General features: G+C 47.0%; 1 protein-coding gene and 1 long non-coding RNA gene across 6 annotated transcripts in view; one reads left to right on the forward strand and one right to left on the reverse strand.

Annotated features, from left to right (window-relative positions):
* PLXNA4 (plexin A4) overlaps positions 1-27,649 on the reverse strand; it is a 424,069-nt gene that overhangs the window by 373,686 nt on the left and 22,734 nt on the right. For 3 of the 5 annotated variants that reach the window (XM_079303969.1, XM_079303972.1, XM_079303973.1), the window contains exons 2-3: positions 24,241-25,511; positions 6,971-7,153 (exon numbers count right to left, since the gene is read on the reverse strand). In XM_079303969.1, coding sequence (XP_079160095.1) covers positions 6,971-7,153; positions 24,241-25,419 — 1,362 coding nt within the window. In that variant the 5' untranslated portion in view covers positions 25,420-25,511. Of the gene's footprint in view, positions 1-6,970; positions 7,154-24,240; positions 25,682-27,649 lie in introns of those variants that run through there. The other 2 variants (XM_079303970.1, XM_079303971.1) reach the window with 2 other exon arrangements.
* Positions 12,317-13,222, forward strand: LOC306801211. The gene is made up of 3 exons (XR_013774022.1): positions 12,317-12,447; positions 12,651-12,752; positions 12,847-13,222. It is a non-coding gene; the product is annotated as an uncharacterized lncRNA (long non-coding RNA).

Raw genomic sequence — 27,649 nt, forward strand, 5'->3', positions numbered from 1 at the left:
ACCACTCATGAAAACAAGACGATAAAATAAGGGAGTGGGGAGAAGGTTTCCTCTTTTTGATAAAATTATTTCAAAAGCTTAAATTAGAGCAAAACTAATTAGGAGAACAGCACTTAAGCTGACTTCCCTTAAGAAGGGTCAGCAGGCAAGAGGCATTCAAATCAAAGGCAGATGCAAGAGGCACTTCAAGGGCTCCCTGAAAAGTCATTATCCCAGTCCAAAAGGAAGGAGACAGAGAGGATGAAGGCATCACAAGAGCCTTGTTTGGCTGGGCATCCAGTGGAGTGTGTGGGGAGCTAAACAGCTTCTCTTTATCACCCTGGAGAGCAGAAGGAGCAGGTGAAGACCAAAGCTGATCACCTGATGTTACATCCACAGCATTTCTCCAAGAACAAAGGGACAAAGATGGACCAGAGGGGCACAGGAATGAATTTGGATTTCCTCATATTCCATCAGCAGCACAGCCATGCCAGGCTCCACAGCCTGACACCATGCAGAAAATCACCTGCCACCACCACAGGGCAGGTGACAGCCAGCTGTCCCCTGGGGGCTGCAGGATCCCTGGATTCCAGCAAGGAGCAGGCAGCAGGACATTGTCACCTCGTGTCTGGTTCTGTCACTAACACCCCCCTGCCTGCACAACACACATCCTCAGCCCTCTGTGGGGAAATCCAGCTCTGCAAAGCTGTCAAATGCAGGCTGCATTTGGGAAGGGTTTGAAGGGATGAACAACCTGCTGCAGTGCTGCCCTTTCTCCTGGAGCTGGGAGTAAAATCACACAGAGCAGCACTGCTGGTGTGGAGTTTGGAGGGATTAGACAGTTATTTGCAAATCTCACTGCATGATCACAAGATTCCATCTCTGACAAGACTCTGAGTCACAGCTAAACCAGAATATCCAAAAAAAGAGCAGCACTCAACACATGTAGGAAAAGCACCCAGTGAAAAAGCACAGCTCAGCCAAGCCCTGAACACCAGCATGGAGATTGCTGAGCAGTCAGAAAGCAGAGAGGGGTATTCGTAGGAGAGACATGGAAAATTAATTGCTGTCTGCCAAAATATCTGGCTCCAGTTCTTCCCAGAAACAGCAGCCTTCATGCCACAGGGAAAGAATAAAAAAGGGAATTTTCCTACTGCAGTTAGACACTGCAACAAGCTGCAGTGTGAGACATGGGCAAGTTGTAGCTGGAAGTCCCAGAGCCATGGGAATGAGGGAAATGAGGGATGGGAGAGGAAAAGCAGCCTCCTGCAGTGATGGAACCATTGGTGGGCATCTCAAACAAGTGCACCAGCTCAGCAGCAGAGCCTGGACCCCTCTGATGTGGGTTTAGGGCAGAGGATGGATCACAGGGTAACCCAGGCTGGAAGGGACCTCACAGGGACTCCAACCCAAACTGCTGCTCAAAGCAGGCTCTGCTGTGAGATCAGACCAGGCTGCTCTGTCCTTTCTGGCCTTGAGAGTCTCCAAGAATGGGAACTGCTTCTTCAAGGTCCTCAAATCCAACTGGAATTGTTTCACATCCTCTCCTCACTCCTCAACATGAGGAGCCCGTCTCCAACTCCTCAATGACCTCCCTGCTGGCATGGGAATGCTGCTACCTGCTCCCTCCACATTTTCTCATCTCCAGCCTGAATAAGCTCATTTCTCTCCTCCCCTCCTCTCAGGGAAGGTTCTCCAGCTCCTGGCCAAACTCTCATCCCTCTCCTGAACTTGTTGTGGTTGTCACCAAAGCTTTTGCTCTGAGTAGCCCAAACCTGGGTGCAGTATCTGGATATGGCCTGGCAATGGAGCCCAAGGTGATCACCTCCCCTCCCTCCCTCCACTGGCAGCACTGCTGTTTACATATCCTGCAGCTTTGATTTCACCCATGAGAACAGAATCCATCCATTTTTAGGTGATGCTTTAGGACTTTATGATCACTAGGCAATGATTATTACATGACAAGCAGAAATTGTGCCACTGCCCAGTGTCCACACTGATTCCCACCTCTCGTGAGCACCAAGCATGAAGTCCACCACAGCCACCAAAACCACAACTTGCAGTGCTTCAGCCAGAAAAATTAACTCATTTCCAGGCATCTGAGCTGGCAACAACCTCTCAAAGAGGGGCTGCACATCAAGGTAGGACACAGACAAGTGCAAACAGCAAATTCTGACAGGAGCCAGCACTGCTCCATCACAAGTCAGTGAAGCACCTGGACTCCTGCTGGCTCAGGAAGCTGTGAGGAGAGGCCAGGGTGAACCAGCCCCTCTTGCAGAAAACATCTTCCCAGCAGGAGCCAGAGTCTCTACAGTGTGTTTTCAGAGCACTCAAGCCCACCTGCCAAACAGCTGGGGGAAAAAAAATAAAATTCAAAAGAACCCCAAGTCTTTCAAGGCAGCAGAAGGAAGGAGAAGGGAGCTGAGTTTCCCTGCTGGCATTCACACAGAGCTGTCAGCTGCAGGATTCCCTCCAGGGAGTAGCAAAACTGAGCAGGGCTTCTTGGTTTGTGTGAATTCAGGAGACCCCTGGCCTGGGGAAGCAGTGGGGGTCTCTGGCTGTGCCTGCAGTGAGCACCCGACTGACATTCCATGCTTGGAGATCCAGCACTGCCACCTCAGCTCCTTGGATGGAGGCAAATCCCAACCCTGGCTGGACCTGGGACCCCAATTCCATGGGCAGGGACACCTTCCACTCCACCAGGGTGCTCCAAGCCCCTTCCAAACTTGCCTTGAACACTTCCATTCTCAATTTACTCTTCCCACCACCACTGTGAGAGGGGCCAAAACGAGAAGTGCAAATCCCAGCTCTGAGATTTTCAACTCTCCCCTTGTTGTTTTGTCTCTGGATCTGAGAAAAGCAGGGTCCCAAGGGTTATCCAGAGGATGGATAACCCACAGAACTAGGCAATAGTGAGGATGTTCTCCTAAATAGAGTTGATACCTGGTGGGAAGTGCTGGCCAGATTTCAGAGCTGCCTGATCTGAATGAAAATCTTCACCCCACACGACATTCCACATCTAAAAACCCTTCAAAGACCACAAACTGATTGGATTTGATGAAAAATGAAATACAGCCCACAGAGTGAGAGTGTTGGTTTTTAAGCTAGAGTTCTCTCTCTGCAAGGAATTCAGCATAGAAAAGGCTTTGAGTGAAATATTTGTATGGAATAAAAAGAAACCAAACAATTTCTTACGGGGAAGTTTCAAATACATGAAAATTTCTACTACTCCATTATCAAATAAACATTTCAAAATAGACCAGAGCTTTGTTTTGTGAGAAATGCAATTCCTGGGGCTGCTCCCAGGCTGACATTTGTAAGCTCAACTCTCCCATTACACCTGCACCTACACACAGAATAATTGCAGCTAAGTTGTATTTCTCTGACTGGAAATTATCTGCACAGAAGCAATGACCCATAAATTAAATGCCTGAGGAAGGAATACAAGGAATTTGGAATATTCCTGCACTCCCTTAGTGATGCCAGGTACTAGTGGCACCAGGAAAAAAAAAAAAAATCCAAGCCAAGCACATGGGTATATCCCTGCTTTTCTCCTGCCTCTGGAGTGGAGAGCTGAACATAAAAAATAAAAAGCCAGGGAATTTTGGAACCTGGATGTTTTACAGCCAAGTGGTTTGCAGGGAGAACATCCCCAGGAATATTTCCTGTGCTGTTTGCAGGGAGACAAAACAGACATTTGTTGAACTCAAGTGAGATTTTTTTTTTTTTTTTTAAATCTCCTGAAAGAAAATCACTAAAAACACCCAGGGTTGCCAACTGCATTTCAGCCATGGGTTCTGCCTGAAGCATTCCCCAGGGTGCAGAGGGATTTACAGCCAAGGAATCCCATCAGGATCCCTGGAGCACACAAAATTCTGGGAACACCATAGGACAGCAAGGAGGAAATCACAGACACTGGGTTCTAACCAAAGCACAGCAAGGTGAAATATTTCTCATTAAACAATGCCACAGGTGGCCAGGAACTGGTTTTCCACCCCACCTGATCAGTTTGAGGTGATCACACACCTCACAGCACTTAATGAATTTATTTTCTCCAGCACTTTTTGAGCAAAGAAAACATTTCCTGCCATTTGCAGGAGAGAAAAATGGAGACACACCAGAAGTTCCTGGAAGAGCAAAGAACTGAACCACCCTTCTCCATCCTCAAGAAGCCCCAAACCCCCATTAAACCTTTCATCCAAGGGTTTTTGTGTTAGATAAGACAAGAGATTTTTTTTTTTCCTTTTCCATAGCTCTTTTTATTTCTTCATTCTGCAGGGCCAGGCTGCACTGTGGACAAGGCAGCAGAATTGGAGGGAATATTTCTCCAGCACATTATTCTGTGCCTTCCTGATGGACTGCACATGGAGCTCTGTGAATGAGCAAGGACTGCAAAAAAATGGATTTTGCCTGGGGCAGTGAAATAGCTGGGGCCAACCATGTCATTTGGTTTCACTCACACTTTCCCTACTCCATCTCTATCTTGGTTTTTCCTTTTCTTTCTCTCTTTGTTGTCTTGGTTACATGGGCAGATTCCTGATACTCTGCTAGTATTCATTTTAATGATATGTTCCTGTAAAGCACAATATTTTCCTTCAGCTGTGTGTGCCACTGGATAAATTCCTTTGACACATGTGACATTTGTATATCAACTAACAGATATTGCTTTATGACTGTGGGTATTTTGCAGAGCATTCATGGATCACATAAATCAAAATCTGATACACAGTCTGCCACTTTCATACATAATAAAAAAAAAAAAAAAAAGCCACACAGAGAGAAAAATATTGAAACTGCAAGGGAAAAAAGCAGGAAAGTTTCTCCAAAACCATCTTGCAATGACTTGCAGTGAGTCTTCCAAGCACAGAATAAATCCTGCTATCTTGGGGATAATCTCAGAACTCCTCTTTCATGCCATCCTAAATATTCCACTGCAGCTTGACCAAGGAGCTGCACTGCACCAGGAGAAGCAGCAGAGTGTGACAGGCTTGATAGGACCCAACAGCACAATAAAAAATAAAATAAATAAAATCCCAGTTCCTGAGATTTGTCCAGGAGTTTCATCCAATCCTACAAGATTTATCCCAATTTACCACTGGTTTTGAGCAGAAAACAAACTTCATGCTAAATTCATGGATTATGCTGGAGCATAATTCTGGGCGAACTGCTCCAAAACAATCACACCTGCTTAGGGCAGCCCCATTTTGCTTTGTGTTCTACCTCTTTGGGGGGAAATTTATTCACCAGAGCAAATGTCAGCCCAAGGCTCCAGCCCTGCTCCAACTCACCCAATGTGGGAGCCACCAAGCAGAATATTCAGCACGTTAGGAAAAAGCTCAGTTTTACTCCCTTTCTCAAATTGCATCAGCCACTTCAGCTCTCCTCTCCTCATTCTTTACCCTATAAGGCTGTCCCTGCTCCCTACCACACTCCACAAAGCACTGAAAGCTTTCTCTCCCATTTTCCCCTATTAAAAAGGAATCAGATCTTGGATTCTGCAATGTGACCTGAAAGGCAAAGACAGAGCTGTGGCTGAGTTTTCTTCTCCTGGAGCCAAAGAAAACCCCAATCAAAAGCTTGTGAGTGCAGGGAGAGCATTCATTAAGTGTTTAGGTTTTTTCAATATTTACCATTCAGACCTCAGCTACTCCATTTCCCTCCCTCCAAGACACTGACTGGAGAACTGAACAGATTATGATGATATCACACATGACAGGAAAGCAAAACCTAATTAACCAGGGGAGGAGATTATTTTTATTATGACTGTTAAAAAAACAATTTGGCTCCTTTTCCACATGCCTGAATAAAGAAAAAAACTACCATATTATATTTTCAAAAGCACAAGCAGCCTTTCCTCTGTTTCAAAGAAAGCCAGAGACATTTTCCAGTGGGCAGGATCCCATCCCTCCCTCAGCAGGGGGGAAATGCCATCTGAATTTACAACCCAGATCTGCTTCTCAAGTGAAGAAATAGGTAGAGGAATAAAACCAGGGATTCCAGACTATCCCTAAGCATCCATGAACAAACAACTCCCTTCACTCCCCACAAGCCACAGTGGGTCACCTTTTCACAGCACTTTATTTGCCCCAACTTGGAAGTCTTGACTTGCAAAAGGGATCTAAAGAGGAATCAACATCCTAAAACATCACAAGGCTCTTCCCAACTTCTCCCTATTTCCATTCCCATGGCAAAGCCACCATCTCCTTGCACAGGCAATATTTTAGCACATTCAGACCAGCATTGTCACACTGGCACAGAGAGGCTGAAACAGAGGCACATCCATCATTAGCTCACTTCCACCAACTCTCCTTTCCTTGGGAAAGCCACAGGTAGAGAATCCCCCCTCTCCACCCTCTGTGAGTGCTCCACAAGGCAAACCCCAGCACATTTCCAGGGAGAACACCCAGAGAGGAGCACTGACACTCTTGATTCTCTTTGTGTGGCATCAGCCATAAACACAAAGCTCATTGTGGCTCAGGACACAGCTTGGCTTTGATGCAAACCCTTTTCCTGCAGCACAAACCCCAGCCTGACATCAGCTAATCCCGTGCTGGGCTCGTGGTGAAATCACAGCCAGGTCACACTGCTCTGAAAAAACATCTCCAGTGCATAAACCCAAACTTCAGCCCCATTCAGTTTTTCTCCAGCATTCACAGGCAGCCCCCGTGATCAACAACTCAATTAGAGATGGTCTGAGCACAGAAAATCCTGTTGGATGCAAATTACATCGTGTCCATCTGCAACTGGGGCTGTGGTTTGACTTCTGAGGCATTAATTTCCTGATGAATAACCATTTGGAAGAAGGATTTTATCCTTTCTCAGATCATCTCCATCCCTTGAGGGTGAAACACAGTTTTTTTTGCCAACCAAACCATTTTTTTATCCTCAAAATAGGAGCACCTTAGGACAAGGACTGCGCTCATGCTCGATGCAACACTTAAATCACCATAAAAACATGAAAATCTGAATTAGAGGTCCACGTGGGTCTTACCTTCTTGAGCTTGCCACTCTTGGTGCCCACAAAAGCCAGGGAGTGGTTCTTGTAGACGTAGGCAATCACTGAGGTCATCCTGTCCCCATCCTCAGTGAAAATGGGGAGCCCTCGCACCATGGATGATACTCCCAAGGGGGCATTCATATCCAGGCCACAGAAATTGTCATCAATTGTTAACAGCTGCAAAGAAGGAAAAGAAGAAAAGGGAAAACAGCTGAAGTCAACAGTTTTATAGCCATTTGGGAGGTATCTCTCTGTTGCATAGCATGCCTGTAATTTATGCAGGCTGGCAAAAATGAGGGAGGACTGGAGAAAGGAGGTGGAAAAAAAAAAAAAAAAAAAAAAAAAAACCCAAAAAACTCTCCAAAGTTGCACAATGAGTTACAGCCAGAAGGAGAACTGGAAAGTTGGTTCTCTTGAATGACAGCCCAGCAGGATACATTACATTAAGCCTTTTTCCTACTGTTTTACCAGTCAAGACTCACCAAAATCAAGTGAAAGTTTGCTGAAAATGTCTTAAACATACTTAAGCTCTGTCAAAAAAAAAAAAAAAAAAATTAAATCCCATAGATCCAGAGTAAGAACCACTGAGCTAAATCCACACTGGCAAATAAAATAGACCCTGATCTGTCCTCTGATCCCAGGATCCAACACTGAGGATCAGACCTATGGAGCCTAAATAACCACTCCTCTCCTAATTCTAAACTCAGCAAGGTTGGTTATGTTACTTCTTGGAAATTATCACCCTCAAGGAGTGTCCAGGCATTGCCCAAACAAGAGAGGGTCAGCCCAGGCCAAATCTGCAGAAGGGACCATGGTAAGAATTAAACATCACGAACTTAAAACCCTTTCCAGTACCTCAGGGAGGGTCCAAGAGAGTTGGAGCAGAACTCAGGATAAGGGATGAAAAGACTCAATAAGAGGTAATTGCTTCAAAGTGCCAGAGAGCAGCGTTAGATGGGGAGAAATTTTTGGCTGTGGAGGTGGGGATGCCCTGGCACACATGGTCCAGAGATGCTGTGGCTGCTCCTGGATCCCTGGGGAGTGTCCAAGGCCAGGCTGGATGGGGTTTGGAGCACCATAGGATTGTGAAGGTGTCCCTGCCCATGGCAGGGGGTGGGACTGGATGGTGTGGGGAAAAACACACTCTGAAAAGCCAGTGTCCATACAGGTGACAGAGGAGTTCTGCGACTTTATTTGAATAGAGGGAGAGAGAATCCACTGGGGCATTCCCCCATGGGGTTTCTCTCTCGAGGTTTCAGAGGATGCAGACTCCTTTCATCCCAAACTTACTCTCTTCCTTTCCCATTGCTGAGGTACCAGGAAGGTGAAGCCTTCCCAAACTACATATCCCACCTTGAGCTATCATTTCCCCCAAAACCCACCAGGCTATCTGGGTTCTGGGGATTTACCTAGACCCATCTGTCCAACCCTAAAGGTCTAGAGTTGTAGTAAAAATTCCCAGTTTTCTTGGTAGAGATATTTAAGCCCATTTCAAAGCCATTAACACCCATCGAGCTGTTTGTAAGGACATTAGCACTCATCTTCCCTTTCTTTTAGGTGCCTTCCAACCCAAACCATTCTGTGATTTCCCATCTTGCTGGGATGCTGCAATTCCCTGAAGTTCTTTGGAGAAGAGGGAAGTTTCCACAGCTTCCACAGGGGCTTCCCAGATTTTTTTGGAGATTACCACGAACTCCCAACAACCAAAGAAAAACCCCTATTTATCAATACTGCTGCCTGAGCTCCCAGACCCACTGCATTTGAACTCAACATTTTCACCAGATAGATGCTCCACTGGGATCCTTTCACTTAAATTAATGTAATGTCCAATTATCCCTAAGGGCTTTTCTCTGGGCTTCAGGGAGCTCCAAAAACACAGCAGGAACATGGCACAGGCAGATCTTCTACCTTCAGGCAACATCAGGGCAGGTGAAGCTAATCCAGATCTCCACAGATAAAAATCAAATAAAACTCCAAATATCCCAGCACACAGCTGCCAGAGCAGTTGGACTTTATTAACTTCTCTGGAGCCACTTAGAGATTTCAAGTTAAGCAGCCACTTAAAATATTTTGCTGGAGTAAGGCCTGGAAAAGCAATAATTAACTGTACAGGAAGGTTGCCTAGTTTTGATATATCAGTACTAAAGGACCATGACAATTTTCTTTGACTCAACTCACATCTTCCTGGAAAAGCAGCTAAAAAAAGTGATGCTCCCTGCTTGAGTTCAGGAGCAGTAAAAGCCTGATAGTTGATTCATTTTATCCTCACCCAGCAATTACAGGCAATAATTACAGATGGCTTTGCTGAATAGAAGAATAATGTGTCCTAAATGTGTTTATAAATACATAAAACCTAGGAGGAATTCAAAGGGCCATTAGGAGGGATCAACTAGCCTGAGCTCTGGCCTGCAGGAGTCATTAGTGTTTGTGGACTGCCCTTTTTAGCAGAGCTAAAACACCAGCTCAAAGAGCAATTAGGGAGCAGATCAGCAGCCTCCACCAGCAGTAGGCAGGATGCTGCTAGCCCAAAATATCAGCAAAAAGGTCCAGGAAAAATCTGCAAGCCAGCTCGGGTACATGGAAATCCATAATCAACATGGGGAAGGAGAAGTGGCAGAAAAAAAAAAAAAAAAAAAAGAAACACACAACCAAGCTGGAAATCCACCTTCCAACAGAGCCAGGGGGCCACAAAACTGCTCCAGGTGATCCACTCAACCTAAATAAGATCCTCTCAGCCCAACTGCACAGTCCCTTGATGTCCTGCTGACCTGATTGTCCTATGGATTTAAGATTCAGGAATCCAGGTCTTCAAGTCAAGCCCAGCTGGACCAGAAGCTCTTGAGCTCTGAGGTGAGCACAGTTTGTGTTTCCAGGGTATAATCAAACTGCACAATGCTCACTAATGACCTGACAAGCTGGAAAGAATCACTTCAGTCTGAAAGCAGGAAACTCCCAAACAGCAGAAAGAGGGGAAAGGGAGGAAAGTTTGCAAGGAAAACAAGACAATTAGAAGTTTCATAGTGCCAGCAAACATCTTACCAAAGATGCAGGGTACAAACTAGAGGAAATTATTCTGATGAGCAATGAAATGAGATGAATCACAGTCAGAGGCTCTTTGGAGGAGCAGAGCCAAAACCAACCACTCCAGCTGAAGCCCTTGAGACCAGAAAGGATCCACACCATCATCTGGCTGCCTTCCTACATGATCCAGACCCTCCCATCCCACGAAGGAGCCCCAAAAATCCCAGCATCAAGCACCAACACCTGTGGCTGATTTGCAGCCCATCTCCAACCCGCTGAGATTTCATTAATCTTAATTGTCACTGGGCTGCTCCTCCTTCACCTGATTGGGCTCCAGCTGAACTCAGACCTACTCTTAATGGGGCTAATAATCCCACACACCACAAAATTAAATTTAAGCCTATCTTTTTCCCCACTGGCATTATTTAAATTAATTTACCCTTATAGGAATGTGTTACACAGAAATAGGGGGGCAGATTTTTTAAATAAGGTAGATAGAGTGACACCAGATTTCAAGGAGTTGTTTATGATGAGGGTGGGGAGGCCCTGGATCCCTTCAAGTGTTCAAGACCAGGTTGGATGGGGCTTGGAGCAGCCTGGGATGGTGGAAGGGGGTGGAATTTGATGGTTTTTAGGTCATTTGCAACCCAAATTATTCTAGAACCCTGTGTCCACTCACGTGCTGCTGGTTGGGTGCCAGAGGAGCAATCCCAGTGCTGAGGTTTGCCATGTGGATGACCCTCCCTCAGGAACAGGAGCAAGGCCAGCAAAGCCACACGAAAACTATTTTCATTTCACATATTTGGGTTATTTCCTCTGGGGATCGTCTGCCAAAAAAACACGCCAGCAAGCAAAACCCTACAAATAAACACCCCCCCTGCTCCTGCACAGCTGTGGCTCTCAGCTGCACACAGGCCTTTGTAGAGACAGAAATACAGTCGTCTTCTGCAGCAGAGAGAGACACGTAAGGAAGTTGGGATTTATGATGAAAGGGTCAGGAGTTGCAAGCACAGGTTTATTTTCAATTCCAGGCACTCCTAGCAGCAATATAAAGTAGCCACGTTAAACTCTCAGGAGCTTCTCTGCCTGGCAATTTCATGTTAACGACTTTCCAGAATGAAGGAGGAGGTGAGGGCATGAATTCACTTCCAAGGCTGCTGCCAGCATGGCTGGGACAGCAGGGAGAGGCAAAGGGGAGGTCTGAAGAGGTGGGAATTATACCAGCAGTTCTCACATCCTGAGCAGTTAAAACCCAGCCCAGAAAGTCACAGCCAGCAGGTAACTTGGAAGGAAATGGGGCCTGCAGTTGGAATGCTGGACTGGAATCCCTTCCTTCATACCACATCAAATTCTCACTTGTAAATGAGAAAATGTTTCTCACCACCACCCTGCCCCGGGGAAACTAAGGGGCACAGGTTTATAAGGTGCTCAGCATATCCAAAATATGTTCATGTGGGATGGACTGGCAGCTCCCAGAGTATAAATGCCCTGCCCAAGCCCACCAGCTGCCTCTCTACCTGGTTGTGTTCTGTTCCTGTCACCTCTGCCTGTGTCACCATCCAGGGCTTCATCTGCAGCTGTGACACCACAGCCAAGTGTCACAGTCACCACTGAAACAGGAAGGATGTGCAAAAGAATGGCCAGGATTCTGCCTGGCATTTGTCTCCTCCAGGTTTCTCATCAAATAAATAATTAACACACCCAAGCCTTCCTGGAGAGGATGGGTTTACAAGGCTGGTGCTGGCTCAGTCCCAGAGGGATTTGCTGAGCCCCCAAAACCCCCAAATTCAGCAGAAAGGTCAAAGATTTGGTTACATCACCTCCTTCCCTGCCCTCATCTCCTTCCCAGCAGGAGTGAGCAGGCTGGCATCACACGAGTGGCAGAAGCACCAAACATCAGGGGACAAGGGCAAACAGTGCTCATAGTACACCAATTGTCCCTTAAACATCTGCTTTCACTATTTGCCTCTGATAATCAAACACAGCCTAATCCACATTTGGGGAAAAGCCTCCATAAAGGATTAGCCACCCCTCACTCCTTGCTTTCACTCCAGCAGCATCTTCCTCCTCAATCAAAGCACCCCAGCCTTTTTTCCCAGCTATCTCAGCAGGCTCCAAAGCAATTCCACAGACTCACCAGGGATAAAGGCTGTCCCAGTGGCCAAGTCTGGCCTTTGATTTACAGCTAATACCTAACAGCCCTGTCTTCATGTGGTGGCAGGTACTTGGCTGCTCTCTCCTGTTATCTCAGGCTTGGCTGATGCAGAGGATGGAGGGAACACACATTAATGGATGTCTGTGCTGCCAGCAGGGCCAGGGAGCCAACAGCAGTAAGAAATCAACAGTTAGAGGCACTGGAGTCTTTGCAAGGAGATATTCAAGGTCTTTTCCATCACCTGACTGCAAGATCTCCTTTCCTGCCTGACTGCAAGGGCTGAGTGAGGGTGAAGGTGGGTACATGTGCACTCAGTAGGATATTTAAAAATCTAGAGAGATGGAAGACATAGAAAAAGCTCTCAGCAGGAATTTCATGGTATCTGAAGAGAAGCAAGCTAAGAAATTTAGGCTCTAGATCACCTTCAGCAGGGATGAGCCATAAATCCCCAGAGAATGGAGCTGGAAATAATGGAAACCATCTCCCTGCAAAGCACAGGACTTGGATTTCCAGCAGCAGCAGGATGGTACCCAAGGCTCATGCTTCTCCTGTTTGCCTGTGCACATTCCCTTGGTGGTTTGAGCATGGTTTGAGTGCAAGGTGAACTCCTGGCTGGGCACTGCTTTGCCCTGCCCACAGCATTAGTATTTGGGATTCCTGAAGCTGGGTTGACTCTCCCTCTGACCTCCTGCAGTATCTCTGCTCCTGGCCATGATTTCCTGTGAAATCAATGGATTTTGGCTCACCTGCCCTTTCTCCCCACAGAACTTCAGCAGAACCATCACGGTTCATCCTGCTGCTGTGAAATCCCAGTGCAGGATGGACCCCCCTCTGCTTTCCCCTCCTGCCACATCATTCCCAGAATATGATGCCCTCCCCATCCCAGGCATTCCTGACACTGGGTCAGGGAAAAGGCTGCAGATCTGTAGGTCTTTGTCATCTGCAGCTCAAAATTTTGTGGACAAAGAGATGGGCAGCGACCAAAAATAACACAAACCACCAACCCACCCCTCCTCAGCACTCGGTCTGGAGTTTAATGACATCCAAAAATACCCAGCCCCATCTCCCCAGGGTGCTCTGTGATATAATAAAATCTGAATAAAGAGCCAGCAATTGGAAATACATTATAATTGCACGCTGCTTTTCACTTCTGCACCCACAGCAGTGGTTACTGTGCACTTACATGTCACCATAAACAAATGACAGTGCAGTTACAGTAACTTTACCAATTACAAGGAAATTGCACCCACTGTGCTGAGAGGTTTTCATTCAGACACCATTCAGGAATTCAAGAACAAGAGAGAAAGTTCCTCAGATTGATTAGAACTGGTACAGGCATTTGGTTTTTAGGTCTGTAGTTTAAGCATCAGTTCAAGGACTGGTGTCAAGTTTCCAGAGTGCTGCAGAATCTTAATGGAGTACAGACTTTTTATGCCTGCATTGATGTTCCTGCTCTGCTCTGAGTGCAAGGCTTCCCAACAGTCCACACCACGTTCCTCCACGTTGTAAAATTGGCAATTTCCTGAAGAGGAGGCTGCCTTTCTTGCAGAGAGCAACAGGTTCCTTCAGGCCTTTTGCTCAGCAGAGCTGGGTGATTATCAGTAATTGTGGATAAAAGGAATTGTGCTGTAAATTCATGCTTTAAATTCAGCATCCTCCAAGTCCTGCCTTTCTGGGTGATTACAGTGCCCAAAGATGTGCACAAGCTAAATCCATTAGTGGGCCCCTACAAACTTCCTACAGCCCAATACTGTAAAATTTAAACAATTTTGGCACTAAGTTTGCTTTCCTTGCTTTTTGTGTCACACCCTGGAGATGCAGAGCCCTACTTTCAGCATCTGCTGACCCTGTCACAGCCATGGTGACACAATTGCAAAGGCTTTAATTTTTTTGCTTGTTCTCCATCTCAGGTTCCCACTTTTTCTGGGACAGCTCTGGAAGCAGCACTGGGATGTTGTGGGCTCTGAGCAGCCTGGTCTAATGAGAGACATCCCTGTCCATGGCAGGGGGGTGGAAATGGATGAGTTTTAAGGTCCTTTCCAACCTAACCATCCAAGGAGGGAAATTGTTCATGTCCCCATGAAGAAAAGTCATATTGTGATTTAAATAGTATTTCCAGTACCTTGGTTAGACCCCAAAAATCTGATGTAGGCACTAAGAAAGGACTGTACCTCCAGCAGCAATGCAGACTGAGATAATAAAACATTCTATTCATGGAGATCCTCCCATTCCAAATCCCAAATTTCTGTGACAGCCAAATCTCCCTTTTGGATATTGCATTTCCATCTCCTCAGAAAATTTCCAGCATCATGGTTCTGAATCTCAGCACCCCAAGCTGTGCAGGTAGGGTGACAATCACACCCCAAAGCTTCGTGGTCACTGAGGTTCCTTCCTACAAGCCAGAAGGATGGATGTGACCTGAAGAGCAGCAAGTGTGACTATAAAAGGTGTAAAAGGAGGCTGAGCTTTCCTGTGGTCCCATAAAGTTCCCCTTGCTGGCTGAGAGGATCATGTGGATGAGGTGTTGAAGGATAAACAGAGGAATATAATCTCTGTGGCTCTCAGATCAGTGCTTTGAAAAATTCACTTAAAATTTTTCACATCCCCCCCCCCCCCAAAAAAAAAAAGAGAGATTATTGAGTGTGGAGACTCTGCCTTTGAAATTGCCATGGACTGTTGGGTAAATAAGCATTTAGGGATTTTTCAAAAGGGAAGTATTGATCAAATAAGCTGCTAGAGCTCTTCTGTAAGAACTTATTCCAGCAGCAAAGCTCTGTTACACACCTGAAACACAGCAGCACTGATATTCTCTGGTGCCTCTGTAGCTGAGACATGGAGAATGAGTCCCAGAAAGGGGAAATCTTAGGTGAAAAGGGGTTTTGTGAAAAGACACCTTTGAAGGAAGGTGCTCCATTTTATCCTAAAGGATGCCACATTTCCCTAATCATCCCTCTCATTCCCATTGAATACACACCAGCACCTGGTCAGATAAAGTCTGGCTGCCTCCCTTTGATGGCACCACCAGCAATTCACTGCACCACAATTGCTATAATTATTATTTTGTTACACAGGGGGAAAAAAAAAAAAAAATCATCATTTGGGCTGCAAAGTGCCACTCGCGCCAACAGCGCCGCAGAAATGGAACAACAAGGCTGCTTTGCATGCAGGCAACACCTTCACCCTGAGAACCCTGAGCCTCTTAAAAGCATTAATTAAGCCTCACCACAGTCCTGCAAAGGTGATTTAAGTGCTGTAATGAGTGAGATGTATGTGCTGCTGCTCTTCAGCACCGGGAAATGGTGAGAGCTTGGCTTGCTCGACAAATAACGGAGATGCGAGATCAAGGGCTGGCGTTGGTATCAGGGAGAATCGAGATGTGTCTGGTCCCATCATCTGGCAGAAGATGAATTTAAAGGAGCCTGGTTATCAGTTTAAACAACAAACTAAAGCACTCGAGCCCTGAAAGGGAAAATCTCCCGCTTGCAGCTGCTTATCTGCGCAGATCGCGGTGCTTGAGGAATTCAGAGTGTTTGTGGCAATGTGCATTCACTGAAGCTCCAACTGCTGCCCAAGCTGGAGGCAGGACTGAGCAATTGAGAGGCTGCAGCCAGCCCTGAGAGCAGACACCATCACAATCACAGCTCTGGGTTTCCTGGTGTGGGATCCCCACCAACAGCCCCAGCCCTAGAGTGATCCCTGTGGCATTTTAGGCTGTAGGTGAGCAGCAAAAGGATAATGAAACAACACTTCTCATGTAATGGAGAAGCAAAAGAAGAGTTTTACTTAAAGAAACACTACACTATATATATGGTACTATGTGCAAAAAGAATAGAAAAGGCTCATTGGTCCAAGAAGGCAACACCTCCTTGAAAACATGCTTTCTGCAAAACAGCACATCTCTCACAAATCCTGCAGGTGTTTAATCATTGTGATCATTTCTTGTCTTTGAACACTCTGAGAAAGGCAAGGCTTCCAGACTGCTTTTTTCCTGGTTCCCAGCATCCAACAACAGACCCCAATGGTGATTCCCTCATTAGGAGGAGTGAATTTTTATTATTCCCTCACTCTGCCTCTCCCATTCTCTCTCCTTGTCTAAATACTCGCCTGGCTAATATTGCTTGTTTACAGGACAAATCAGCTGGACAAATCCTATTATATTTTGGATCACTGACAACAACGGGGTAATGACATTGAAAAGGGGAAATGCAATGTTATTCCTACTGATCTAATGTCACCCACATGTTCCATCAGCTACACAGCTCCCAGTGCTGCGTGGAGGAAACAGAGGAAACTCTGTCTTTACCATTTAGTTCCAGTCCTATCTGGGTGTCTGGCCTTTCCTAGTATTGAGTATTTCTTTTAATATAAAATCATAGGATGATTTGGCTTGAAAGGGATCCTAAAGAACAGTCAGTCCCACCCTGTGCCATTTCACTGGATCAGGTTGTTCAAAGCACCAGGTCTGTTCTGGCTCTGCAAACACCAAATTTTGGATTAAAGTTGATGCCAGGTTACCCAAAGTTTGTCCCATTCCTAATAAAATGCTTCTCAAACAAACTTAGAGCAAAAACTATACCCTACAAGAACAAAGACATGCAGGGGCCAGGCTGGGAGTGTCTGGGGCAGAAATATGGTCAGATGTGACTCAGGCATCTCTGTGAGTAAAACAGCTTTTTTCATCTCCATCTCCACACTATCCTGTCTCCCAATATCTGTGTTATCCCACCAGGTACAATGGGAGCCCATCCATGCAGGGATGCAAGGGAAAAATAAACAAGCCTTTTGTTATATTCCTGGAATATAAATAAATAGACATGTGCATCAGATCTCTCCCAGAGGCTGAATATCTTCACTGAGCCTCCAAGTTCTGAGACAGACCCTGCCCTGTGTTTCACCCCAACAGCTCCACTGACATCAGGCAAGGCAGGAAGGGTCTGTGCAGGATTTATCCAGAGAGCAAAGCTGAGTCCAGCACCCCCTGGACCCCCTCCTCAAACAGAACGGGCATTGTGCAACCTCCCCTGCTCCACTGCTTTAAATAGCATCAGCCTCACTAAGGGAGCTGGAGTCATTTTGCTTCTGGCTCTTCCAGGACATCTGGGGGTTGCTTTCTGCCTTTTTTTTTTTTTTTTTTTTTTTTTTTAATTTAAGAAAAAAAAACCCTCTTGCACAAGCATTCCCCTTGGCCTGCCAGACCTCCTGGCGAGGCAGCGCGAGGTCAGGTCTGCAGAGTCGCCGATCTCCTGGCGAGGAAGGGAATGTGAGGAGATCATGTGGAGACCTCCAAAAATGCAGAGCTGAGCCACAGGAGACCACAGGGCTCAACCACAGAAGAAAACAGCCTGGGTTGCTGGCAGGGGAAGCAGCAAAGAGCAGTTCCCAGAAATAAATTGAATTGTCTGCGTGGCAAGGAGCGCAGAGGGGGATGGATGGATGGATGGATGGATGGATGGATGGATGGATGGATGGATGGATGGATGGATGGAGAGAATGGAGCTCTGCCCACCTGCACACAGGGCACCAGCAGGACCTGGGGGATGCTGAGCTGCTCAGGCAGAGCCAGCTGGAGCAGAGGTGGGATGGGTGCTGTGCCTGGAAAATCTCAGACACAACAGATCTCTGCAGCCTCGGGTCCCACTCTGCTCTCAATGAACATTTTGTGTCAGCAGGGTCACCCAGACGTGAGAGAACAGCTCTGTGAGAGGCTTTGGCATCCAGCCACTTAAAGGCAGAGGGATTCCTCTTGTTTTGTGCTTTGGAAGGAAATAAATGTTTTTGAGAAGTTGTTTCCAGTGCATGTTTGGGGATTTCCCCCCCCCCCACCCCAGGACAATGAGGATTTGGGAAGGAGAGGTTTCAGGGTGGGGGTAATTAATTACTGCCAGAATTATTTCTGCACCCACTGGTTAGGCAGTATCCTTTCAAGGACAGGTGTTTAATACTGAGAAACCTACTTAATACCTCAAATGCAATCATCCTCTCCATGCAATTAGGCACTGATTTACAGCCCTTAAGTGCAAGCTTCTGTTGATGTAGGGGATTAAGAGTTTTTGTTTTGCTCTCCCTCAGAGCATCCAAAGCCACTTTTTTTTTTTTTTTTTCTCTGCCTGGAGCACAGAGCACTTTGCAGAGGCAGGGACCTGTCCTTATCCCTGCTGTCTGAAAGCAGAGGTGGCACCTGGGAAAGAGAACCATCACCCAGGGAAAGGAGATAAACTCACATGCTGCCTGAGCTTCCTCACAGTCAATGCAGGGGGAGAATTTCCCAATCCCAGTTCAGAGGGGCCAGGACCTTACTGGGAGCACTGGAGACATGAACTCAGTTTCTATTAGCCCAAGGAGCACAGCCCCAGATATCTCTGGCCACTTCCACCATGACCACAGCCATGAGAAATACCAGCTGTGTCCTGGAGAGAGCTCCCTGAGCTGCCTCCTGTGGGAAGATAAGATGAAATTTCCCTCTGTGGAAGTGTTTTTCACCCAGGAGCAGAGCCAGCTTTGCAGGGGAGGTGATGCTCAGGCCTGCTGGAGGCAGAAAGTGCAGGGGGAGATTTGCAAATCTGAGCTCAGCTGCAGAGACCCCAAGCCAGATTCCTACCCAGGGTCCCTCTCCCTCCCCAGCTCAGATCCTGCTCTCTCCAGCCTCCAGTGTCAGCAGGAGGACACTTGTCACCTCTTATCACAGCTGTGGGTCCCTGGGCACACACACCATCCAACACAAACGGAGGGGACCGAGTGCACAAACACAGATCTGGCAGCTCCAGCCTGTTTGCTCCAGCTCCCAGTCTCCAGTGAACATTCCCAGAGAGCCATTACAGCATTTCTGACAGTTCTGCCCTTCCCAAATCTGAACTCCATCATTTTTGTAGGGGTTTCCTGCTCTTATTTGCATTTTCAGAGGAAGAAGGAGAAAGCAGTGTTAAAAACTGACCAAGAATTGACCTCAGCTGTCCACATCACAAACACCAGCCTGTAAAATTTGGAGTGAAGATGTGTACACAAAACTTGGTCTGTCCAGCTGGGATGAGCAAAAAAGTGTTGTTGTGCAAGCACCAGTGGCACTGGCACACACAGGGATTTACTTAGGGTAGCCCAGCTGGCAAACAGGGCAGTATGAGGGAAAGTGAAGCTGATAACTCATCCCTGTGATGGATCCATCCCCCTGGGAAAGAGTCAGGCTCATGTACTCACCAATCCAGCCAGGAGAAATGGGCAGGGCTGGCTGAGCAAAATGCCAAAGCACCTGGATTGCACAGAGCTCCTGCCACACACTCCTCTTTCCAAGGAATAAGCAAAAACTAACACTCCCTTTTCCCCAACCTTTCACTTTTAAGGGAAAATGGGATAAATGACAATTTGGGGTGACAACTCCTGCTTTTTTTTTGTTTGTAAAGTGATTTTTTTTTTAATTCCCATCTCTTTGCCTGAGAGCTCCTTAATTTCAAAATGATAATAATAATTGGGAGGGAGGGGGTTTACATTCTCCATTTCAAAGAGGAGCTCCTGCCTTTATTGGCAGACAGCTGTCCTTCAAACTAAGACAGGAGCCCACTTGAGGAGCAAATGTATGGAGATGGTGCAGGGCTCTCAGAGATCTCACCAGTGTTTTGGGGGTTTTGGGGTGTTCCCAACAGCCACCAGAAGCACAGGAAGCCTTTACAGCCAAGTCACTTGTCAGACAATGGCTTGGGACCCAAACATCCACTTCTGGTAGCAAAGTGTTGGGAAAATATTGCCCAGCTCTTCACACAAGGCCTTTTGTTGGCCAGTCAGCTTTGAAAACATTTCTGCTCTCCCCCAAGTGACAGCACTGCCATGAAAAACAGGAAGGGACTGAATACAGCAATTTAAACAGTCAAACCCCATTTCCTGCCAAAAGGAAAAGAAAATACCAGCAAAAGGCAGAAGCCAGGCAGGAGCTGGGGACTGACACTTTGATTATCTTGGGCAGATATTGGTGTGTATCTGGTAGGAGCTGCAGTGATGGAGGTGATGCCTTTTCATGGCAGGGACTGGAGGCAGATCAGGCTGAGGAGGAGACAATCAACAAATCCCCCAATGATCCATTCCTGCACAGAAATGGCACATTTACATCTCCATCTTTCTCTCAAACTGCCTTTTTTTGCCTCTCCCCCTATTTTTTTTTTTTTTTTTTTTTTTTTTTAAGAAATCCAGAATTTCCCAACTGTGTCACAGAATCACAGAATGGTTGGAAGGTTAAAAGTTCATTTAGTGCAGCCCCCTGCCATGAGCAAGGATAACTTCAGCTACATCAGGCTGCTCAATTACAAAGCTTAGGAAGGACATTGAAACCACAGCCTTCTTCACCCAACATGAAGCTGGTTTTCTGTTTTAAGAAGCCTGTTTTTATCCCTCCAGAGCAGCCCTGCCATTGCCAACACCCTGCATGGCCACAGAGCCAAAGGGTTTGAAGGTGCCCTCTGACTGCATAGGTAGGAATGGCTTCAGCATCCAGAGAGGAGATTTAGATTCAACCTGAGGGAAAGTTTCCTCACAGCACAGATTTTAGGGAGAGAGAGGAATCTCCACAGCCAGAGGTTAAGAACAGGTGAGACAAACATCTGTCAGACACGTTATAAGTAGGGCAGAAGGGCAAATCAGATGACCTCATAAGAATCCTTTTTTCCCAGCCTCATTTTTCAATGATTATATGAATTTTTAAGCATTTGGGGTCAAGTGTGCTGCTTAAATATAAGCTATTATCCTACTTTTGCAAAGAGAGGTATTACCTGAGACCATTCATCACCAGAGTGAACATCACCAATTTGCAAATCAACAGCCCAGACATAAAAATCTATCTTTTTTTTTTTTTTCTGATTTATGCTGAAGATGAATGTGAGGACAGCTGTAACACAGGGATGGAAGAGGATTGGAATGGAGGATTCTCCATTCATGTCTGAACTTTCACCTTTCTAGAAATTCTGCTACCACTCTGCTGATATCTACAGCAGGCACTTGGCATGGGAGAATCACAGGCTCATCACACTGAGATTTTTTGGTTTTGCCTTTTCCTTCACCTTTGCAAACCAGATTGGGACAAACCTCCAGGACATTCAACCTTGCAGTACATCTGGGGACCCAGTGCCTCCTGCTGAATACTGACCATGAGACAAAGTTTGTCCAGCCCAGATCTTTTCTGAGCAGAGGAGCCACAGAATCTGCTGCTGGGGACCAGAGCACTGTTTCCCCACATCTCTGGAATTATTTGTGTGCACACTGCAGTTAGGAGGGTTGTGCTGGGAATGGTCTGCAGGAGATTTCTCTAGCCCTGAAATAGCCTTGAGCAAGGATTACACCAAGGAAGGAGCAGAATCATCCTGTCATGTGGACCCCCTTTGAGTCAGTTATTGCCCTGTTAAAAATGTTAGAAAAATTAGAAAAATATTTGTTACTTAAAGCCAGTGATGCCTTGAGTTTTAGCTTTTATATTTTTCAGTCTCTACTGCTTAGTGAGTAACTCTGAAACTTCAACAAATCAATTCCTTCCTAGTTAGAGAATCAAGGACAACTGGTACCCAAAAAGCAGAAACAACAGTGAGGAAAAGGGGCAAGAGGGGGCTGAGACTCCATAGCCTGGAGCTGTGGTTGGATAATTAACCCTAATATGTAATGAACCAAAACTTATAAAAGTGTAAAACTCGTGACCAGGATCCATCTTGGATTTGATTTGGGTGTAGCCCTGGCCAGGCTCTTGCACTGCCCAGAGTTTATCCTTTCAATAAATACCAATTTTATTCCTTTTGGAATGGTTTGGGTTGAAAAAGATCTTAAAGATCATCCAGTGCCAACCCCTGCCATGGGCAGGGACACCTTCCCCTGCCCCAGGGTGCTCCAAACCCCATCCAGACTGGCCTTGGACATTCCAGGGATCCAAGGGCAGCCACAGCTTCTCTGGGTGAGCAGTTCCAATGCCTCACTACCCTCTGTGTAAAGAATTTCTCCCTAACACCTAATCCAAATCTCTCCTCTGCCACTTTGAAACTCTCAGTGCCCAGCACTGAGCTGGACCTGTTCTCATACAGAGCTTCAGCTGCTGAAGGCAGGGCAGCAAAGCTGAAGCTCACTTCCAGTCTGGACCATACGCAGGTTAAGCCTCTGTTTGCACCAGCAGAAAAACATTTTCCATCCACACAAACCCAGGGAAAGGCTCAGAGATGGCTCAGTAATTGGTTTTATTGCTGCCTCTACCACATGTGCTAAGAGGCAGAGCAGCAGTGCTGGGGCTTGGCTGCAAAGCAGGACATCAGCAGAGGAGACCAGGCTCTCACAGACACACATCCAGCCTCCAAAATACTTCACCAACCACCAAATATTTTCCAAGCTTAGTGGCTGGACTCTGCAACCCCTCTCAGCAGCCAAGTCACTAATACCTCTTCCCTCAGGCAGCACAGCTGATCTCAGGCAGGGCTTGCCAGCAGCTCTAAGAAGGCTCATTTGAGGAGAGGACAGCCTGCTTAGTTACACACTTCAGGCTCCCTGATTTTCATTCCAGCATCTCCAGGCTCCTTTGCAGTGTCTCTGATTCACAGTGAGGACACACACTCATAAATAAGTTCTAACACTTTTCCCCATCCGTGTCCTCCCTCCAGCCTCTGCAGTCCTGTCCCTACACAGTCTGACATCAGTTTTCTTGGTTTGGGACTCACCCCATGGGTCACAAGAAAGCTGTTTGCTTTTATTGCTGAGAGGACTGAGAGGTTTCAAACCTCCTAATTGGAGAAGTCCAGCACTGCAAACGTTAGTGTGGAGCACAAGCAGAGCAAATATGCAAATGCATGGAGAGGCTTAAGAGCCCAGGAAAGAAACTCCAGTGGGAAGCTCCCAGCTTAAATCTAAAGGCAGCTCTTTGAATGTGCACAGGCCTTGCAGCTAAACAAAAAAATCAAAGCCAGATTTGGGCACAGCCTTTCTCCCTGTGCAACGCTCCACAGGGAGCTTTGCAGGTCTAGGCAGAAGAGATCCCAGCTAAAATCAAGGACTTGTCCCTTTGGGGTGGGAGGATGAGAGCAGGGCAAGGTCAAGCAAGGACACTGAGGGGTGTAAAGGGGAATTAGGGTAGAGTAAGGCAGGATCAGAGTCCTTGCAATGAGATTCCCATCCACATTCCTCGTGATCTGTCCTTGTCCCACCAAGGAGCATCAGAAGAATCCCCCAGCAAACAAGGCTTGAGCACAAAGGAGCAATCCCACACCCTGAGCACTGCCTGCCTGGAGATTATGGGGCAGGAAAGCACTCTCCCTATTCCCTTTGCTCAGTTTCTCCCTATTCCCTTTGCTCAGACTCGCCTCTCACTTGAAAGAGCTAATTAAGGATGGGAATCAAAGCCTGGGGAAGCAGCTCCTGCAGCCCTGGGTGCAGTGCTGGCTGTAATGCCTGTGCCTGTGCCTGCCATCAAAGCCAGCCTTGTGCACATCCCTGCAATGGCACTCGGAATAAACAGAGGCAATTCCTCCAGACCATTTGTAGGTCAGACAGACCAGCCTCTTCCCCAGTCCTGCCCTTAAATCTTGCAGTGTTTAATCCTTGATCTGCAGCCAGGCCTTAATTTCTCAGTGCAGACTTGAAGGCGAGGGGCTTTGATGGTTAATGACCAGTGCTCCTCAGCCTTGGAAGAAATGAAACCCTGGCTCCAGAAAGGTCCCTGAATAAATCCTGCCCCAGCTCCAGCCCAGGCAAACAAAATTGAACCAGCATACACAGAAAGGGGCACAAGCCATTAATACCTCTAGGCCCTCTTTTGGTTTAGGTTTGAGCAGAGAGTGCACTCAGGTCTAAGTGATTTCACCCTTGTGATTTGTACCATGAAGTAACCACAACAGGCATATTCTTCCTAAATATTCCAAGGTTTAGCTCATTAGCAAACACAGCATGTCTGCTGGTACCTTCATCAGCTTGTCCATGAGCTAATTGGGGCAGGAACTGGTTAAATTGGGTGGTGAGGTGAGCTGGAAGCAGAGCCAGGACTGGGGCAAGGCAGTCTCAGTTCCTTGGCCTCTGCTTTAAAGTTGGTTATCTGAAAACAAAAAGCTGTTTATACACAAGGTGGGTGCTCAGGAGCTTCACTTACCGCGCTGCTACAGGGAATGTCCTTGACCTTGAGCCAGGCCAGGTCTAACGTCCCCTCTCCCCTGTAGCAGGACTGAAGCCGGTCCTTGATGCGGTCATTGATGTTTTTCAGAACAAAGATGCAAAGGGCAGACTCATCCAAAGACTTCATCTTCCTTTTCTGGCCCTTGGAGAAGACTGTGAAGAGGATATCATCCTCGGGGCCAACACCCAGAGACCTGGCCAGGATGGCTCCAGCCTTTGACAGGTAGGCAGCCTGGAGCAATCGATATTCCACCCCGTTCTTCTCACAGCCAATGGGCACCTCCACGTAGGAGTTAAAGGCCGTGTCCTCCTTGCAAAGCCTCACCAGCTTGGAGGTATAAACCTGCTCCTTCGTAGTGGAGCCAGGTGGGGAGATCATCTCAGGCTGCAGGGTCAGGAAGTAGACAAAGTTCCCGCTGCTGAAGCCATAGATGTAGTAGATATCAAAGTCGGGGATGATGGTAAACGTGTCTGAGGGGATCTTGATCATAGAGGCCACAAACTCATCGTGAAAGACGTAGGCAAACATCCCATCAGCCTCAGAGTTCTTGGTGAGCTTTCTGCTGGAGATGGTGGGGAAATACTCGGGTTTGCCATCCACGGCCGTGGCGATGAACAGCTTGTCGTCCATGTTGCTGTAAGAAACAATGACTCCAAAAACAGAGCCACTCTCATTCACCCCAGAGAGGTAATGCTCCTTCTTGTGGAAGGGCTCTCCCAGCTTGAAGAGGTCATCCAGCCTCAGGAGCTTGCAGATGCCCTGGTACAGACTCCCACAGGCTATCAACCGATTCTCCTTGTAGTCTATGAGGAGCATTTTGTTTATGTTGTTGGTGGGAGTCAAGGGTTCATTGCAGGTTTGGACTATCCTGGGAGGATAACACTTGGGGTTATCGTCATCAGGACCAGTCTCGTGGGTCACCAGGACCTTCAGGTCGCTGGAGAGTTTGTAGATCCTGTTGACAGCCCCCAAGTAAATGTGCCCAGTTCTTTCATCCACCACCAAGTGGTTGAAGTTTCCCTCTGCTTGCTCTCCAGTGAAGGTGATGAAGGGCCTCTTTGGATGGGGAGGCTGCTGTCTGCCCAGAGGTGACACTGTGGTGGACAGCAGGAGGTGAGAAAGCAGGCAAGTCCATTTCCACATGGCCGGCGACATGATTACAGAGGTTTGTATTCCCAAGGCAACGAGGATTAGGAGCTGTACAACTCTTCAAAACGCCAATTCCCTGGCAGATTCTGTCCTACAAGCTGAGAAAAAAAGAAAACAAAAGTACATTACTATGGAGTATTCCTTCCTCCTCCCTCCTTCACAACCATGCCATCATCAGAGCGTATTTAATTGCTAATCCTCTCTTTCTCCACTCTGAGCTCTCTACTTAAAACCAGCACAAAGGGAGCCCTCCTGACAGAAAAGATGCTGGGAGAAAAAGCAGAAATCACACAGCTGAGTAAAAAATCAGCACCCTTTCCCTCTCCATCACACACCCATGTGCCCCACAGTCCAGCATAAATATTGACTGGACCTGCAGAAGGGTAAAGGTAAAATCATGACCCAGCATTGCTGTTTGCACTGCCAGCATCAGCCCAGCTGTGTGTTTGCTCTCTGAGATGCCAGAACTGGAGAAGGATTATTATCCTGCTCTTCTAGATGAGGCACTGAAGCCTGGAGAAGGTCAGAGATCTGCCCACAGGGATGGGGCCAGATGGATGCTGAGCTCTCCTGCAGCCCTTGAAGTTTGCCAGAAAGGAGCCAGCTCTGGTGTGACATTAACATCCTTCCAGGGAAATCTCAGTCCAGAATGGGCCTTTTTGAGCAGGAGCTCTTCCAGATCCAGCCCCAGGGGTTGTGGTGTGCCAGCTGTCACTGCCACATCTGCAGAGGGCTGGAAGCAAACTGGGTGTCCTCCCTGCCCTGGGCTGTCACCACAGACCATTCTCCACCCACTTCACATCCAAGGGAACATCATCTAAAAGAGACCCAGCTCTCCTGGGAATCTCAGGTGACTGAGGAGAAATGGGTTGCTGATCTACCATCAGTGATAAAACCTAAAGCACTGTGAAGTAGGAAAACCAATAACCCAACGAGCCTGGTATCCTTCCAAAGAGAGGGAAGAGGCTTTCCTTGCACCACTCAGTCCCTTAAAATCTCCCAGGTTTTAATCATGGTGATGGGAGCAGTATAGGGTTCAAATATTTGGTGGGCACATCACCAACCCCCATGAAAAAATCTCTTCCTACTCAACACACCCACCTGCTCCATTTTTCTTTCATTTTTTTGGCTGCTGCTCTACCAAGAGCAGCTTTACCCCTTTATGGCCCCACAGAGCATGTGGGGCATGGAGTTCTACCAGCTCACAAGCCAAGCTCCTCAGTGAGTGCTGACCACACAAACCTGGTGGCCAGGCCCTTCATCCCTCTGTCATCCACATCAGAACTTCACAAAGCTGTCCTTGATTTTACAAAAGGACACAAGCCAAACACAGCTCCACTCCTGCAGTGTCCCAACCCCTCTGTCACAGAGTGACTTTGCTGAAATCAGAGGTGTAACCACTGATGACAGCCAGGCTCACACAAGTAGGAGGCAAGGAAAAAAAAATCCCTGTTTGCAGATCCCAGCAGGGAGGAAGATGTGACAGTGACACAGGTCTGGATGTGCAGCTTTTTCAGATCTGTGCAGCTCTGCTAACACAGGTGGAACTGAAAAATTCACTTCAAAAAATAACAGGGAGAATAAATCCCACATCCTTTTGACCCATAGGTTGATTAGATCTGATAGTGGAAAGGGTAAGTCCGGGCTTGTAGAGCAGCCACCACTTTTATGCACCCAAAATATTTCAAAATTCTCTCACAGCAGCCAGAATTTCCAAGCTGTTGTAGGATCACCTTCACCTCCTGCTGCCCTCCCTGCAGCAGCAGCAGGCACTGGATGGATGATGGACAAAGGTCAACCCACATTTACTTTAGTCATGTTTACCCTGTTCTGCTTTGCCTCTCTGGTCAAGCAAATATTTAATAAAGCCAAGCTTGCAGTGCAGAGTTTGCAGGACTGTCCTGCAGGGATAGGCAGGCTGGTCACGTAGGCTGTTAATAACCTTTATTATGATGGATAGAGCAAGGGTGGGATGAGCTCTCCCCACACAACCATTCCTCTTTCAAAAGAGCCCATCCTTGAGAGCAGCAGAAGAGGGAAGCTGTCCCTGCTTGAGTCCTGTGTTCAGAAACATCACGTGGCAACCCTGAGCTCCCATCACTGATGAGTTATGATCCACGTTTCCAACAGGCACTGGTTTGATCAGGAGCTAAGCAGATCCAGGAAGAAATTATTCTTTCCAGGTACTAAAAAGATATCTGTACCCTATATTTTACTCTGCAGAGTCAGCAGAGCT

This window comes from Erithacus rubecula (genome assembly GCF_903797595.1).
Source record: "Erithacus rubecula genome assembly, chromosome: 4".
Taxonomy (NCBI): domain Eukaryota; kingdom Metazoa; phylum Chordata; class Aves; order Passeriformes; family Muscicapidae; genus Erithacus; species Erithacus rubecula.